The 18372-nt window shown below is 39.6% G+C and overlaps 1 protein-coding gene across 1 annotated transcript; it reads right to left on the bottom strand.

Moving 5' to 3' along the window:
* Positions 1-1313: 1313 nt before the first annotated feature.
* On the bottom strand, positions 1314-17652 carry canx (calnexin). Its single transcript, XM_063876138.1, has 15 exons — positions 17623-17652; positions 10530-10775; positions 10340-10413; positions 10158-10216; positions 9513-9654; positions 9352-9433; positions 8502-8694; positions 8186-8375; positions 7995-8108; positions 7749-7905; positions 7268-7483; positions 6973-7092; positions 5549-5708; positions 5383-5465; positions 1314-4698 (listed from the first exon to the last, which is right to left on the bottom strand). The coding sequence occupies exons 2-15, from the start codon at positions 10770-10772 to the stop codon at positions 4639-4641; spliced, it is 1893 nt and encodes a 630-aa protein (XP_063732208.1). The 5' UTR covers positions 10773-10775; positions 17623-17652; the 3' UTR covers positions 1314-4638.
* Between the last annotated feature and the right edge of the window lie 720 nt (positions 17653-18372).

Below are 18372 nucleotides of genomic sequence, written 5' to 3'. Positions count from 1 at the left end.
TTATACATTTAAAATACATATTTGGACAGGAGACCAAGGCAGATTCATCATATGTATACTTGACCATAAACCTGTTACTGATTATAATAATAATAATAATAATAATAATAATAATAATAATAATAATAAAAAAAAAAAAAAATAATAATAATAATAATAATAAAAAATAAAAATAAAAAAAAAAAATAATAATAATAATAATAATAATAATAATAATTAATTAATGAATTTTCCATTGCAGTGAAAGGTTGTGATTCATTTCTACTATTATCTCAGAGAATTTAATGAAAATCATTTATTTGGGGACTCATTTTTACGTTGATGCACGGTTTATTATTACACGGTTGGGTTTTCTGAATTAAATCACATTTTCTGATAAATAATGTTGTTATTTCTTTCTTTACGTGATCTCAGAAATGTAACACTTTAACAATTCCTTCCAGACAATTGTTTTTAAATACATCAAAATACTTTAGTAAGTCATCAAAAAGTAAGATGATGTAAGATGTGTTACATTTGTTAAACATGCTGATATGTCCTACATTTAAAAAATCCGAGATAATCTTTAGATTTTTTGGTGATTTATTTTTCTCGGAAACTATAGTAACTTTAATCTCAGAAATCTTCTCCGATAAAAAGGTATTTAAATTTAAGATACACATGTGGACACTACTGCATTTTTTAACATAAGTCATCAAAAGATCATTACCATTAATAAACAGTGAGCTTTTGAAATGATCTTTTTCTGTGAAAGGTTGTGATTTATTTCATTTAACTGATTAACTTGGGGACTGTTTTTATGCTGATGCAGTTTATTACATTTGTTAAACATACTGAAATGTGAAAAGAAAAACACTGAATTAAATCACATTCTCAGATATTCGTGTTTTTGTTTGTGATTTATTTTATCTTAAATTCAAATCGATTTAATCTCAAAATTTCTCTCAGATGAAATATAGAATTATTATATGTTGACTCTACAACATTTCTAACAAGTCAAAAGCACAAATGTTGAAAAACAGTTAAGAAATATTATTTTTGGGATTGTATTTTAAATATTCGGGGACTTTTTACTTTGATGTGTGATTTATGTTTGTAAAACATAATAAAAAGTCCTACAGTTACAATAAAGATACTGAATTTAAATATTTCATGCATTTGTGATTTTATTCTTGCAAATTTACCAGAAAAATCCCTTTAATGTCGTAATCCTGAGAAAAGGTATTTACATTGTAAAAAAGTCAATTCACCAGAAGAACATAAAAACTACTAAACAGTTATTGAAAGAATAATAATAACAAAACAGCTTCTGGTTCAGTTTCCATTTGGCCTTTTTATTCATCAAAACAAATGTAGACTGTCCACACACACACGCGCACACACACACGCACACACACACACACGAGGCTCCATCATCACAGTATCTCTCTACAATAGTGTGGACATCAGAAACAGGCTGCAGGGACAACCATTAAAGATTTAGTTCAAAAAACACAAAAAAAAGTCAACAAAAGAAATAATAAAAAGTTACACCAGCAGGTTCAGTCTACAGGCGCTAGGCAGATTCAGCCGGACACAGAAATAAATCTAAAAAATAATAAAGAGGCTGAAAACTTTTGGGATGGGAATGTAACGCTGCTGCTGCTGGAGGACATGAGCCTAATATTTACTTTATTTTAGAAAAAACTTTACAGCCAAGACGAAACTAGCTTGTATTTAGACTAAAAATAAAAAAAGGAGGGAAATAATTAAAGGTCGTGGAAGCCTCCAAGTTCACCTCGAGCCCCAAAATCTGCCCTCACCCAAAGCCAGAGACCCCGGCTGTTATTCCCCGCCGCCCCGCCGCTCACTGAGCATACAGTCGCTCTGAATTTAAGATCAACAGGTTCTTCAGTTACTGTCCGGAGAAAACTGTACGCAATGATTACACAGACATGGATACTAGACTGGACGTTATGTTCCCCACACACGTTCAACACGCACAGAACCAGGTTTAATTATTTCACTGTACACACACAAACTGGCAGAATGACGCTCATTCATCTGCATTGTAATCCTTAGGATGATTTCATGATGAATACAAATAAAGAACATGATTTAGCATTTTAACGAGCATGGGAGTATTTCTCATGTGACGAAAACGTCCTGATGGGGATAGAGAGAAGGTCAGGGGTCAGAGTTGCTGAGGACGTATCAAGGTGAGAAATTGCAGGTCAGGAGGGAAAATTCTGAAAAAATGACTAATAATATCCATAGAATTGTTATTTTGTCTTTATATTGAAAACTTTAAATTTATACGATTTTTTTGTTCTAACTATTTTTCTTTTGTAAATTTAATTAGTTTTCTCTATGATTTAACCCCAATTCCCTTTAGTGTATTTTCATTACATTTAGACCTACAGTTCCCATAATACATTGGCCATTTGCCAGTTCTTTTAGATGCAGCAGAGAACGACTGATTGTATTTTGGCGGGACTTGGTGGTTTCCTGTTTGACATGACATCATTACTTGATATGTAAACATAAACAGGTAACTACAGCAGAGTAAACAGCAGCCAAAACAAACAATTGTGATTCAAGTGTCGAGAATTTGTTTGATTTCACTTGAGGACCAATTTTTCCAGACCCTCATCTCAGGGTCTTAATTATTGGATGAAGTTTATTAATTTGGCAAAAACAAAAACTAGTAAGTAACTTCTATCAAACTAGTATTCATCGAAGTGAAGGAAGGTTTGTCACGCTCAAGTGCCGTCTCTTATTAAAACTTGGGGCTAAACTTTGACAAGGAGCAGGTGAGTGTTGGCTGCAGGTGCACAGGTGAGAGTTAAGCGCCGGAAGTTTCCCCCTTTAGTGCCGTTTTTCTTTTCAATTGGGGTTTAAAACATGACAAAGGGGCTGGGGGTCCGTCCACCTGCAGGCAGGACGAGTTCTACATCAAACTGACGGCAGCGATGATTTACGGGAGAGGGCTACGGGGGGGGGGGGGGGGGGGTCATGCGCTAACGAGCTGCGGTCATGTTTGTTTAGAAAAGGAAACATATTAGAGGTAAAGGAATAAAGAATCACATCGACTGATTTTAGGGTTATAAACTTATTAATGGTTAGTTTAGATGATTGATGCAGCAGCTACTATGTTAGCATAGCACTGATGGACCAATCTGCTGTAGTTATTCAGCCGTGCGATGCTACAATATGAAAAAGCAACTGGAGGTTTAATAAGTCGCCATCAGTCGCTCATCTGCTGCACAGGCTCTTTAGTTTGACCTCTGATCTTCCCTCTATGCCATCAGGACAACAGTACACAGAAGGAAGCATGTGTGTGAGCTAACAGCTTTCTAAAGAAACTATTCAATGACATGGAAATTTGACATGAAAAAAGAAAATAGATCAGCATTCATTATTTTTTTATATTAGCATGCTGGCTAATCACGAGCTAATCTGAAATCTAGGAATGCTAACGAGCCAACTGTTAGTAGGTGAATTAGCTTAATCATCAGGCTAATAAGCTACATGTAAGTTGTACATTTCATTATTGGTAAGCTTGTTAGCGGCCCCCTTTTTAATTTTAAAAGTGGGAGTATTGTAAAAATTGGAGTACAACTAGTCACATTACTAATGAGCTAATTAGCAGGCTACAAGGCTAATTAGCATCAGTTCTGATATTTCTCTTAACATTTGTAGATGATAAATCTCCCAAAGATCTGATAATCAACCGCTAGCAGGTGAATATTCATGAAGCATACAAGCTACCTGCTAGCTAAGCAATTAGCGGTCTGTTGGTGAGCTAACTGGCACATTTTTGTTGGATAAATCGGACTGCTGTTAGCTTGATTAGCACCTTGGTGGGAAGCTTATTATCAGCCTGTTGGTAAGCTAACTGGCCAGACTTTTGGTGGTGAATTCTCTGACTACTTGATGGATAATTCAGCCTACTGTTAGCCTTATTAGCACCCTGATAGATGGTTAATTAGCTGCCTGTTACTAGGCTAAACAGGATCGTGGCTAACTATGTTGAAAGCCAATTCTTTTGTCATAAGACTTGTTAACATTGTTCTCAAAAGATTATTAGCAGGCGGTTGCTAGGCTAACTAGCAGTCCTTGGTTGGCTAATTGGGAAGACTTTTGTTGATATTTCAGACTACTGTTAGCCCCGTTAGCATACTGCTAACAGGCTAATTGGCAGTTAACAGGAAGGCGGTTACTTCAGACTGTAGGCTAACTGGTGGGTGTTGATAGCTAAATTTCCAAGACGTATTAACAAGTTGCTCAGCTAATTAGCATGCTGTTTTCGGGCGGTGTTTGCTAGCTCATGGTGCTGGGCGGTGCGGCGGACGGGACGCGCTGATCCCGCGGGTTTGAGTCTGCTCAGGTGGTGTTAAGGAATGATGCAGGAAGCTTTAGTTAATCTCTTTCAAAAACAAAATGAATCCTTTACGCTAACTCAGTCCTGGAATCGTCATATGAGCAGGCGTCCGTGTTGGAGGTCTCGATTTCTTAGTTTCCTGTCGGCTTCGCTGCTTCCATCACAGCTCCGTGGCCTCGAAGAAGAGGAGGGGAGGATGGGGGAGATATTTCAGGGGAGAAGGGAGGGGGGAGGGGGGGAGGTTTTGAGGTCAGCGCTGCTGTGGATCAGAGATTTCAGTCCTTTCTGACCTTCCTGTTCCTGGGAGATCTCCGCAGAACGTCGTCCTCAAGCTTCTACAAGGGAGGGAAATATAGAGGTTAGAATCCTTCAGGGGGAGAAATAGCAAAGAGTATTAGGGCCATCGAGGGGTTAAACAATCAGAGTAATTAAGGAGCTGGGGAGGGGGGTAAAAATGATAGGGAAAAAATCAAACAATAATAAAAAATGAATCCTCTTAATTTACAATAATTCAGCGTGCAAATCCATGACTTAAAAAAGGAAAACTAAAAATGTTCCAAATTTGCAACAAATCCTCAGAAGTTTGAAGATTGAAGTTGTTATTTTATGAGAAATAAAAGGAGTTTGTTTTTAAAGATTAAAGATGTTAATTTACAAGTAAAATAAAAAATATTCCAAGATTTTTTTTTATTATAAATCTGCAGCAAAAAAAATCCAAGATTTCAATAAAATCATTATTTAAAATACAAATATAATCTGAATTTATTTTGTATTTCAGGGGGAATTTTACCCCCGTCTCCAGGATTGCCTTTTCTAAAATATACATGGGTAGGTAATCCCTACAATGGTCCTAACACAGTATTGAGAAAGGAAGCAGCTGTCAGTCATGTGGAGAACTCACTTTCCTGGCTGTTCTCTGACCACAAAGCTTTCTGAAAAACCAATTCACATCAAATCATTCTCCATGCTTCTACTACAATCATCACAGTAATGTTAGTGAACCCTGAACGTCTCCTCACCTCCTCAGCCGTCTCGTCCTTCTCTGCCTCCTCTTCCTCCTTCTCTGCAGGACTCTCCTCTCCGTCGCTCTTTCCTTCTGCAGCTGAGAGGAAAAATAACGATGTAAATATAAAGCACAGCGGGAAGAAAAGCGGTGTGATATTCTGATCAGTCTGCTGTGTTTACCGGGACTGCTCTTCTCCTCTTCATCCTCCTCAGCCTTCTCTTCTTCCTCCTCAGCCTTCTCTTCTTCCTCCTCGTCCTCTTCCTCTTCCTCCTCCTTCACATCCGGCTGAGCCTCGTCAGTCTTCTTGTATTCGGCTGCCGGCGTCTCTCCGGTCTTCTTCTGCAGAAACAGAAACACAGGAAATAAGTTCAGTTCAGATTCCTGCAACTCACAGCCTCTCAGTGTCGCTTTTGACAACAAAATGAAACTTTTGTATAAATGTTCAGTGGTGATCCAAACATCTTTTTCAAATAACTAAATGAAGCTTTTCTCTTCAACCTCTGAACAAGTTCTCTATTTTTCTCATACTGCCTCTGCTTTGTTGTGATTGGTCCACAGCTTACAGATGTCCTGCCCCTTAACCTATCACGTACAATGTGCTAGAGCGCTAGCCAATAGAAGTTGTCAAAAATCACTTGTGGAAACGTAGTACTTTTAAGTACTGTAAAGTATTAAATTGTGGGCAGTCTCACAACAAAGTGATGCAGTAATAGAGCTGCAGAAATAGAAATACGTCCAGGTGTGTAAAGGTCTTTAAGTTTCTACACTACGGCACCACGACACACACAGGTCTACTCTAACAGCTGAGTCACCGGGCCTGAGGAGGCGGGTCGGGTCGGGGGTCCGGCCTCTTTAAACTCTTCCTGTAAGCTGTCCAGACTCAACTGACCCTCAACTGATCCTGAAGACTTCTGTGGAGTCACACATACACACAATTATGTATAGAGACGCCAAAATGACCCCGTTATCACAACAACAAATAAAAATACAGAAATAATCTTTTTCGTACCGCCCATGTGCGACTGATGCCAGGCTTATTTATTTTAAATCGCCTAAATGGAACCATTTATGAAAGTCAGTAGCTGTAAAAGCAGAAATAATCCTTATGTTTTCTACTTTCAGACCGTCTTTGAACGCATCATGTGGGACAAACCCCTCGGCCAGAAGAAATAAACAAATCTCAGCTTATAAATGAGATATTTCAGCGAATCACAAGCTGTCAGAGAAAACAAATCCGATCTTAAAATTTGGATTCTTTAACAAAACACTCAATTGAATTTAAAGGGAAAGTCAAAAGCAAGAAACCCTCTGGCGAACAGAACGAAAGAGAAAAAGAGACCATTTTAATTTAATGCACCAACATTTACCCAGAGCTGAAATAATTGTCGGATATTTAACTTTTCCAACAGTCTTTGAACGCATCATGTGGGACAAACGCCTCAGCCAGTAAAAATAAACAAATCACTTAAACAACATTTAACCTCAATTCAGTTTAAAGGAAAGGTCAGAAGGATTCATCCTCTGGGGAAGATCCATGTTTTTGGACTTTTAACCCTCTTAAAGAGTGTGTGTGAGACAGGGAGTGTGTGTGTGTCTGAGGTACCTTGCCAGTGCAGCAGAAGACGATGATGAGGATGAGGGGCAGAGCGACGGTGAGGACGTAGACAACCCAGAGCCAGGGTCGCTCCTCTGCAGCGTTCAACATCTGAGTCGCCAGACCGGGCTGCAGAGAGGACACACAAACATTTAGAAGAAACACTCGTACCCCCGGCTGCATCAAAAAGCCCCCTCAAGGAGTGGAACCAGCAACCTAAACGTGTGTTTCTTCCTTTAGTTTTGCTGTTATATACAAAGTGTTTTCGTTAACGTTTGTGACCCAGAGTTAAAGTAAAACCCACGTCAGCGGCGCCCTCGGCGGCCTTCTTCAGCCCCCAGCCGTCGTTGGCCCAGCGCTCGGCGGTGTTCCTGTCGTCGGTGATGAAGAAGTTGTCGAAGAAGATGTCGTTGGTCATGGACCAGAGCTCCAGTCCCACAGCGCTGAACGCTGACATCCTGAAGGGCTGCAGGTCCTCGAAGAATACCGGGTTGGGGACCTTCCTCGGCTTCCACACGCCCTGAGGACGGAGAAATAATACATATTAAACACCGGCTGAGTCAGGGACAGAGAAGAGGAAGTAGAAACACTTCACAGGAGGGAAGCAGTCTCCAAATGCATCACATTTAGCCCAAGCTTTTATCCAAAGCATCGTACAATAAGTGCATCAAACCATTAAGAAACCAACCAAGAATCCTGCAGGAACATTTCCTCCGAGTCTGAAAAAGTGGATCTCGCATGCTGTTGTTCTTTATTTGAGAGCATAAAGTCAGGTGCAGACGTACCTGGTAGTTGGGGTTGTCGATCATGGGGGGCTTCCACTTGCCCTTGTGGTTGGGGTTGTCAATCATCGGGCGTTTCCAGGCTCCGCAGCCGGGGGCAGTCTCACATGCCGGGTTCGGGACCTGAGGGGCCTCCCACTCTCCGTCCATATCCTCGTCCCTGAGACACAGAGCAGGGTTAGGGTCTTTGAGACTAAACGGAGTCTAAAGTGCAGTAACTTCTAGTAACATAATGAAGTGGAGCCTCACCAGTCCTCAGGTTTGACGGCGTCGGGGTCTCCGATGTACTCTGGCTCGTCGTCCAGCCAGCCGTCGGGTTTCACTGCATCTTCATCGGCAATCTGAGCCGGTGCGTCCTCATCCCTAAACACAGAACAGATATCAACATCATTTCCGTTTTCTAGGGTCTGAAAATAAGTGGCTTTCCATCGCAAACTGACCAGTCCTCGGGCTTGGCGGCGGCCGGGTCCTGGATCTTCGGCCTCTCATCCCAATCTTCTGGTTTCTGGTCGTCGGGGTCCTCGATCTCAGCGGGGGGGTTGACGGCGGGGGTCATGTCGCTCAGCAGGCTGCCGCTGTTCACCACCGTCTGATCCACCAGGACCTCGAAGGTGTTGTCAGGGTTCACCACTGGGCGGCACCAGAGAAGTCAATTAGTTTTGCATATTAAAGAAGGCTTTCTTATGAGTGAGTGTGTGTGTGTGTGTGTGTGTGTGTGTGTGTGTGTGTGTGTGTGTGTGTGTGTGTGTGTCTTACCCAGTGTGTACAGGTGAGTCTTCTTGTCGGTGAAGTATGTCCTGAGGTCGGCGTCGGGTTTCTTGGCGTGTTTCTCCTCGAACTCTCCGGTTTTGGGGTTCTTGTGTCTGAAGATGAAGTGCAGCTTGTAATCCTCTCCGCACTTGTCCGGTCCGAACATGATGGTGTATGGAGTCTTATCCTTGAACTGGTCCTGCACACACACAGAAACACACAGAGACCTTTAGTTTCTCTAAGTCTCTTTATTTCACAATAAGAGCCCTTACTTTCTTCAAAAATAAGAGTTCGACTGCAAAGAATGTATGTTAATTTCAAAATAAGAGTCCTACTCTCTATTTCACAATAGGAGTCACATTCCCTTTATATTTCAAAAGAAAAGCCTCTACTTCCTTCAGAAATAATGCAACCTCATGCTGATTTTTTGGGGAAAATTATTCTCTCTGTTTAGTTTTACTGCAAAATAATTTCACAATAAGAGCCCGATATTCTTTACATTTCACAATAAGAGTCCGATATTCTTTACATTTCACAATAAGAGTCCGATATTCTTTACATTTCACAATAAGAGTCCCTGCTTGCTTCAAAATAATGCAAGAAAACACATTTTTGAGAAACTAATTATTCTTTTTCCATTTTAGGAGTTTGACTGCATGAGAAAGTGTGATTATTTCACAATAAGAGTCCTACATACTCTATATTTCACAATAAGAGTCCTACATACTCTATATTTCACAATAAGAGTCCTACATACTCTATATTTCACAATAAGAGTCCTACATACTCTATATTTCACAATAAAAGCTCGGAACAGACAGCGTTAAGGTGTGTTTTGGTACTGAGTGACACTGACCAGGTCGAGGTCTGGGGTTTGAGTCAGCAGCTTCACGTAGGCGCCGCCACAGTCGATCCCGGACTGGAAGTTCACCTCGTACCTGACACAGGATGACAGGAAGTGATAAGAACACCTGGCAGGAGATACAGGAAGTGTGTTATAGGTGGTGTGGTTCTTACTGGATGATGAGTGGCTTGGTGTCGAAGACGAAGGGTCGCAACAGCTGGGCAGAGATGGCGTGATGTTTGGCTCGGGTCTTCAGGACGAGACCTTTGTCGCCGGGCAGTTTACTGTCCTTCATCTCCTCCACCACCCATTTACCTGTAAACAACAACAGGTCAATTAACAACCAGCAAGTCTTCTGAGGGTTTCATGGTAAACATTTCATGGTACAAGCAAAGGGGAAGGTTGGATTTTTGCCTCTTTTCTGTTTGCTGCTTTTAACTTCCTCTTCTTTCATTATAGGAGCTGTTAATTATGCTATTCAAATCAGTGTGCTTTAACCCTTTGATGTGTGTGATTAAGTGTGAGCATTCTAGTTAATTAATCTGAGTCTAGAGCATATGGCATTGAAGGAGGCTTTGGATGGGCTTTTATTTTGAAATACCACATCACATTTCCTGAGCTTTCATATTTAGATTGGTCTATGGAAAAACATCTTTCGCATTTTGAGTCAGACTCGTATAACGCAATGAAAATACGTTGAGCTGGCAGTTTAAAAAAAGATATTTTCTTTTTCATATATCTAGTTTGATAAATTTAAAATTCATCCTTTGTCTAACTTGTTATAAATAAGACTAAATATATAATAGTTCTTCACACACCGTCGTATTTTGCAATGTCTTCATCGGCTTCCTCCTTCTTGGCGTTGGACATCACCCAGCTGAAACACACAGGGAACGTTTACACACCTGAACACACACACACTGCTGCAGGAATCCCCGGAGAAATATTACTATATTTACAACAAATATTTTAAATCTAATCCCTGAAGGACTGTGCTCACCCGTCAAGCGTCCCCCGGTCAAAAGACTCAGCGATGAAATGTTCCCCCATTGGCTCTGGAGCCTTGTAGGTCACCTGACACAAACAGGAAGTAGAAAGAAGAGTTTAAAAACTGCAGATTTGTTACGGTTTACTGTGTATGCAAAAACATGTTAAAATGTGCAGCATCTAATAAATGTATCCGGTCTCACCTTGGGAATGGGAGGAGTTTTGGGCTCTGCCGGAGCTTCGTCCTCAACATCTCCCTCCATCATCATCTCCTCTTCTTCCTCCTCCTCTCCCGCAGCCAGGCCCAGGTCCAGCTCGTCCTCCACGTCCAGCTCCTCGCCCAGACCGTCCTCCATCACATCCTGCGCCCGAGAGACGGGAGGCAAGCTCAGGCAGACAAGGAGCCCGAGGGCCAGGAGAACCAGCAGACCCAACTTCTGATCCATAGTCTGCAGAATCACAACAACTTCATCAGTCTCACAGCGGGGACATATTCAGAGGTACGGGAGGACTGGCACACAGAGGGGTAGAGGAGGAAGAAGAGGAAGAGGGAAAGAAGGGAAAATACAAGAAGAGAGGAGGAGGATGACGAGAGTGGAGGGTGGGTAGAGGAGGAAAAAGAGAGAAGGAAGAAGAGAAGGACGAATAGGGGGAGGATGAGGAAAAGAAAGAAGAGGAGGAAGAGAAGGATGAAGAAGAAGGTGAGGAGGAAGAAGAGAAGGACAAGAAGGAAGAAGAGAGGACATATTGAGAAGGGCAAAAAATGATGGTAAAGGAGGAGGGGGGAGAACAGGAGGAAGAAGAGGGAAAAGAGAAGGAGGAAGAAAAATAGGAGAAGGAGCAAGAGAGGGAAGAGCAAAATGAAGAAGAGGAAGTACAGGAGGAAAATAAAGAGGAAGAGAAGGAGGAAGAAAGAGAAGATATATGGTAGGGGAGGAGGCCGGAGAACGGACGGAAGAGGAGGGAAAATTGGAGAAGAAGGAGAGGTGGAGAAGGACACAAAATAAGAAAAGCAGCAGGTGAGGGAGGAGGAGGAAAAAGAGGAGGAAGAGGAGAGGTTGAACATATGAAGGGAGAAGCAGGTGGGAAAACAGAGGAAGAGGAAGTGGGAACATCTGCTGTTTGTTTTTCTCTCTGCAGGTGAAACTGCCTCAAAGAGACACCATGTTAGATCAGGTTTTATTTTTGTTCCAGCTTCCTGCTGCTTTTCCCTCAAAGATATCTGATTTCATCTGAACGAGGAGAAAAGAGCTGTAGAGCCTGAGAACTATTTAAACTAAACTCTACAGATATCTATAACTGCCCAGAATAGGGACTCTTTAAAGTAGAGACGCTACATACTGATATACACCTGAACATCAGCAGGAGAGGACTCTTTAAAGTAGAGACTCTACATACTGATATACACCTGAACATCAGCAGGAGAGGACTCTTTAAAGTAGAGACTCTACATACTGATATACACCTGAACATCAGCAGGAGAGGACTCTTTAAAGTAGAGACTCTACATACTGATATACACCTGAACATCAGCAGGAGAGGACTCTTTAAAGTAGAGACACTACATACTGATATACACCTGAACATCAGCAGGAGAGGACTCTTTAAAGTAGAGACACTACATACTGATATACACCTGAACATCAGCAGGAGAGGACTCTTTAAAGTAGAGATTCTACATACTGATATACACCTGAACATCAGCAGGAGAGGACTCTTTAAAGTAGAGACACTACATACTGATATACACCTGAACATCAGCAGGAGAGGACTCTTTAAAGTAGAGACACTACATACTGATATACACCTGAACATCAGCAGGAGAGGACTCTTTAAAGTAGAGACTCTACATACTGATATACACCTGAATATCAGCAGGACAGGACTCTTTAAAGTAGAGACTCTACATACTGATATACACCTGAACATCAGCAGGAGAGGACTCTTTAAAGTAGAGACACTACATACTGATATACACCTGAACATCAGCAGGAGAGGACTCTTTAAAGTAGAGACACTACATACTGATATACACCTGAACATCAGCAGGAGAGGACTCTTTAAAGTAGAGACTCTACATACTGATATACACCTGAACATCAGCAGGAGAGGACTCTTTAAAGTAGAGACTCTACATACTGATATACACCTGAACATCAGCAGAAGAGGACTCTTTAAAGTAGAGACTCTACATACTGATATACACCTGAACATCAGCAGGAGAGGACTCTTTAAAGTAGAGACTCTACATACTGATATACACCTGAACATCAGCAGGAGAGGACTCTTTAAAGTAGAGACTCTACATACTGATATACACCTGAACATCAGCAGGAGAGGACTCTTTAAAGTCTTCCTGGATAATAAGGAACTTTATTGTCTCGCTTCTTAACTAAACGAGGTGCTGAATAAACGTTATTTATTTGTCCTTTATAACCGGTGAATGTTTGGAACCGGTTGCTGTACGACAAACTCTCCACAGACGGTTCTAGAAATAACATCTCATTGTGTCCCTCATGGATTTCACACAAACACACACAGGTAATTAACTTGTGTTTTCTTGGCAACGAGTTGACACACAACCCTAATAAGCTTACACCCCACGGGATTACTACTGCACCCTAACACACACACACTTAAGGCCACGGTCAGTTAATCTGTACATTAACACTGTACAGTTAGTTACTTATGTCACACACACACACACACACACACACACACACACACACACACACACACACACACACACACACACACACACACACACACACACACACACACACACACACACACACACACTTTAGAGGTGAGGAAGGTAACAAGAACTGAGAAGTTAAATGATAATCGATTAACCGTCAAATTATTCCTCAATTCACTTTATTTATCTCAGATTGGGTAATTTTTTCCGTTATGTGTAACATGCTGTTTTTTTAAACTCATACTATTTTCCATTTTAAAACATAATGAGTGAGTAGAGTCGCAATGATCGACAGAAATGCAAATATATGTATTTTAATGCAGATTCAAACCCCTAAGAGATGGACATTTGGTGTTTCTGTTTTAAATCATTAAGTAGTATCTGCCAACTAATTCTGACTGATTAGAAAAGGACCAGTGAGCAGTGAATTTATGGAGATGGATTTCATGCAGATTAGTAAAACAGTGATCCTGCAGACTGTTAAACTGCTACAGCAGCAGACAGCTAATCAGATTAGCATGCCGGCTAACGGTGTGACCGGCAGCACTAGCCGTTAGCTTAGCATCAGAGCCACATGGCGCTTCAGGGATTTAGCTGCAGTGAAAACCTACTTACACTTACTTTAATAAGGTGTATTACAAATACACTGTGGTAAATAAATTGTGCATTGTTTAAGATATAACGCTGATTAGACAGAAAATGTGATGATTCATGTAGTTATTCATCAAGCAGAAATATTACAAATCATTTAAAGATGCAGAGGAAACTCATCGACAGAAAAATGATCAAATATTTTAATCATTCTGGAAAATGTCAGTAAATGCAGTTTTAAGTACACCTTTTTTAAATGTACATTTTATATAATTAATCATATTCAGTACTATCAATATTATTCAGTAGATCAACTGATAGTGAAAATAATTAACGTCACAGTGATAGTTACATTTTTAATAACTTATAGTTTAAGGATTTATATTTATTACATTTATAAAACTTCACCCAGTAAAGTGTCTTTGAGTCTTCTAAAAAACCCTCAAAAATGAAGGTCTAACATTTTAAAGTAAGCTTTCTCCCTCATGATTGAATTTAAAATGAAACAAAACATTGATGATCTAAATTGAGTATTTTATTTTAGTAAATTAGGCTGAGAAGATTGATCCGGCAAAACCTCAAACTAAATTAACTTTTTGTACGAATTACTAAAACAATTAGGGTAGTACTGTTTGACCGTGGGTTTGGTTTCTGAAGCATTAGGATGATACTTTTCCATGTTCAGCAGCTGTGTGTCCCGGCTCCCATTGAAGCCAGTTAGAAACCAGTGCCTTATCATAATCACTGATTTATCCCTAAAAGTATGCAAAGATGAACTAATAAATTCAATAATTGGTGGATGCAGAATCTATGTCAATGGACAAGGCTCAACGATGAGGAAGTTAATGGGTAAACAAAGTTTTGAGCTGAAATGTTGTTTTTATCCTGGAGTTTCAGGATGAGGGTAAAACTCCAGATGAATCCATTCATTTAAGATTGACAATAAGAATTATTTGTGCCATTATGTCTACTTTAAATTGAGTTTCGGGGAGTGCTTTCTGAAGCCTTATCCCTAAATCTTCTCCATGTTTAGCAGCGGTGTTTCCAGGCTCCCATTGAACCCAGTTAGGAACCAGTTTCTTATCAGTTGGTGGATCGGGGGGTGGGCAGCAGATGTCCCGCGGGCTAAAGTGACCCTAAAATCTGATTAACTGCAGAACAGAAACTGATTAATGCTCGCTGTCGGTTCCTCTAAAAGCTTTTCACTGTCTCAGCATGACGCAGGAAAAACCATTTAATACCACAAATAAAAATGTGTGGTTTATTTGTTATAGAAATAAACTACTTTGAGTCTGTTTGTGTGGAGATGATTTAAAGCCGTTATTATCAGTTCACAGGCAGTCAGGTTACTGTTTAAACAGAAACAAACAGAAGAGCCCGAAGCCTCTACCAGTGAGAAATATAAACACTGACTGGTTCCTAACTGGGAATCTGCCACTCGTCTGTCCCTAAACAAAGAGAGGAAGCTGACAAAACATAAATTAAAGGAGTAAATGATTTATCTGACATCTATCGTACCAAATATAATTCAACCAGCCATCTTTTAAATGAGGTTATTTTATTCGTTTGCATTTCACTATTTAATTGTATTATTTCCTTAAATGTTTGTAAAACATTGTACATTTTGATATATTTATTTAGGGTTAAATATTTGTATTTTCTTCTGCATTATTCACTTTTCATTCCTCTCTTTACTTCAGCAAACTACGAGTGTCTTTATACATTTAATGGCTTACTTATTAATCAAGTCCCGTTTTATATATAATTAATTCTCACTTTTTATCTTCATTGTTTTTTATTTTGTACATTTTTTGGGTTTGTATTTTTCTGTATTTATTTCCCAAAATTATATATTTTTATGTATACATTTGTGATAATTTAATGGCTTATTTATGTATTAATGAAGTCACTGATATGTAAAGGGATTATTTTTTAATCCTGATTTTGTGATACATATTCGTGCAGATCTGGGCTCTCCCTTCAGATAGCTTATAGGTGAAGCAGCGGTAAGAATTATTGTGGGTTTATTTTGCCCTAAGTGAAGCAACTGTAATAAAACTGGCTTAACAAATACTATTTGGAAGATATATCTGATAAAAACAGTCATTTTAATTCAAGTATAAGGTTGTAACTCTCCTGCTTAACCAGCTGGTTCCTGAAACTCGGGTTAATTCTGTAATCTCGCAGCAATTTGAATTTAAAAATACGTTGCCCTGAAGAGGAGCAGCAGGTCGACCCGGTCGGACTGGATTTATCGTCAGGGTTAACCTATCTCACTGCAGGGTTATAAAAGTCTATGAATCTGCCAACCGTTCTTTAGGAGATTGGCGGAAGAGCGATAGAAATACTAATTCATTTAAACACTCCCAGCTTCTCACATATAAGGGTTTGTTTAAAGCAGAGTTAGCACTGGTGTTGTTTAGTGGAGCTTTTTCATCAAGATGTTTGAATTGCTGCCAAATATCTCAAGAATATACCTTTAAACTAAATCTTAATCCTATTTTTTTTTTACCTTTGTTCACTTTAATTGACCCCAGTTTGGCTGTGCTATTACATGTTGTAGTTTTACATAATTGTTAAGCACTTTGTATTTCAACTATATAAATAAATTACATTTCATTTGTGTTTCACATGACATCAGGCGGGATAATAAGGTGAAACAAATGCATTACTAAGATGAGCCTTTGGCACAGTTTAAAGTAAATTATTATTAAATGTACATTTAAATTCAACAGTTAAATGCCTATAGTTCTCTACATTTTGAGGTGTTTCTATGCATGTCATCCTTCAGAAAATAATCAACCACAGAGCTTTAATCACTATCAATTACTTGGTTGATTTTATTTCACAATATTGATTTATTTCAATTGATTTTTATCTATAGTGACAGTTTGCAAATAACCAATATGTGTCACCTTGCAGGGCAGAAGCGCTGAGCATCCAACATAAATATGCCATGTCATTTATAAAGGAAATAATTAGTAAATTGTCAGAAACGCTAAAAGTTTCTAACTTTGCAGCTTCTTTAGTTTGTGAATTTCCTACTTTATTCATGTTTTTAGGATTTAATAAGATATTTTAGGGTTTTGTCTGAAAAGTGAATGAGTAATGAAGATTGACAGATTGCAAATAATCATTGGTTTGCAGCCTTATAGCTTTTTATGCTTGTTTCTAAAAAGAAAAACAGCTTTATATATTTGCATCTTTAGCCTTTTTAGGATATCTTAGTGATTCAGTAAATCATTCTTACTGCATTTGCCTGAAAAGAACCCCCCCTCTTTTTTTCGAGACATATATAGCTGACATGCTTACTGACAGACTCATTCATGGAGATACTAATTGACAGTTTGCAAATAATCATTGATTTGTCAGCTTCAAACCTTATTATGCTCCTTTACAACCAACCCCAGCTTCATATATGTAGCATCTTTAGCAATTTTAGCACATTTTAGCCGATTTGTACATCAAGTGTTTTTTAGACTGAAAAAAAGAGACATGAAGCTAACATATTTACCGACACACAAATTCATTCGTGGCTAATAGCCTTTGTTTTGCGACCCTTTATATGTATTAACTCACATGTAGTTTAATTTCAGATAATTAATCTCCACCCTCATTTAATACTAACACGTCAGATTAGGTTAGCTTAGCATTAGCTTCGATGCAGCTAAGGAGAAACCACATAAACTTCAGCTTTCTTTAAACACACACAATTACACTTTTATTCACCTGGATGTAAAAAAGCATCCTCCTTTAAATATGAATTGTTTTACATTCAGTGTTTAACGCAGCATGCTAACGAGCTAGCTCATGTCACCTGTAGTTAATTAGCCACTTATGCTAACAGCATGCTGTGTGAGGAAAATCTTCATTTCAAACGGCCAAACACTGACTTTTTCAACAAACAAGAAAACAGATAGTTTAAATTACACCACATTCGTCGTAAGGCGGTGCTATGCCGCTATGTTTACCCGTAAAAATAGTATTTTTTCGGTCTCTTTACTCACCTCGGCTGTTGGATGTTTGACCGCCTGGGAACTACTGAGGAGCATCACGTGGGGTATCCGAGGGCACGGCTCGACTCCCCCTGGCCGTCGCTGATTGGCTAGAATCTGACGTTTCCTGGCAACTGTCAACACCTGATTGGTCGACGGGGAATCTCGGTCGGACGAGGAGGTACCCGCCCCCACCGGAGCCGAACTTCGTGGACAGCGCTGATTGGTCAATTTGTAGGGGGTAAGTGCCCGCCGATTGGCTAGAACGAGGCTGATGACAGGGCTTGATGGATGAGTTTTTAACTGATTGTATTATAACACAGTTCTTTAAATGACAGTCTATAATCATTATGTTTATTACACTAAATGAGTATTATTTAATCAAATGAGACATTCCTTATTCTATAAATGTGTTTTCTCGACGTCATCTGTAGTATTTACATCACTTATAGTCTTTAAATCGGGTGCAAAGGACGTTTTATTGCAGAATTCACTTCCTTTTGAGCACTTTTTGAAGCTGTTTTGAAGCGGACCTGTGGGAGAGGAGGCTGAAGGCTGGAGCCCTTAAACCACAGAAAGTCACCCAACAGATTAAGATACAAAAAATCAATACAAGAAGACTAAAGGAAGCAACACATGAAATAAATACGGTGACCAGACGTCCTCTTTTGCCCGGACATGTCCTCTTTTTCGCCTCCTCAAATCTGGTCACCCTAAATGAAAAGGGTTGACTTTGAGTCCTCCCAGCCTACACACCATTAC

The sequence above is a fragment of the Eleginops maclovinus genome, chromosome 23, assembly GCF_036324505.1.
Source record: "Eleginops maclovinus isolate JMC-PN-2008 ecotype Puerto Natales chromosome 23, JC_Emac_rtc_rv5, whole genome shotgun sequence".
NCBI classification, from domain to species: Eukaryota; Metazoa; Chordata; class Actinopteri; order Perciformes; family Eleginopidae; genus Eleginops; species Eleginops maclovinus.
Note: the sequence above shows the minus strand (reverse complement) of the source record. Positions and strands in the feature narration are given on the sequence as shown.

Coding starts and splice junctions, on each gene's coding strand:
- canx (XM_063876138.1), bottom strand. CDS start 10,772: ATGGATCAGAAGTTGGGTCTGCTGGTTCTCCTGGCCCTCGGGCTCCTT. Junction 10,414..10,529: donor AAACTCCTCCCATTCCCAAG/GTGAGACCGGAT, acceptor TGTTTGTGTCAG/GTGACCTACAAGGCTCCAGA. Junction 7,484..7,748: donor TCGACAACCCCAACTACCAG/GTACGTCTGCAC, acceptor CTCCGTCCTCAG/GGCGTGTGGAAGCCGAGGAA.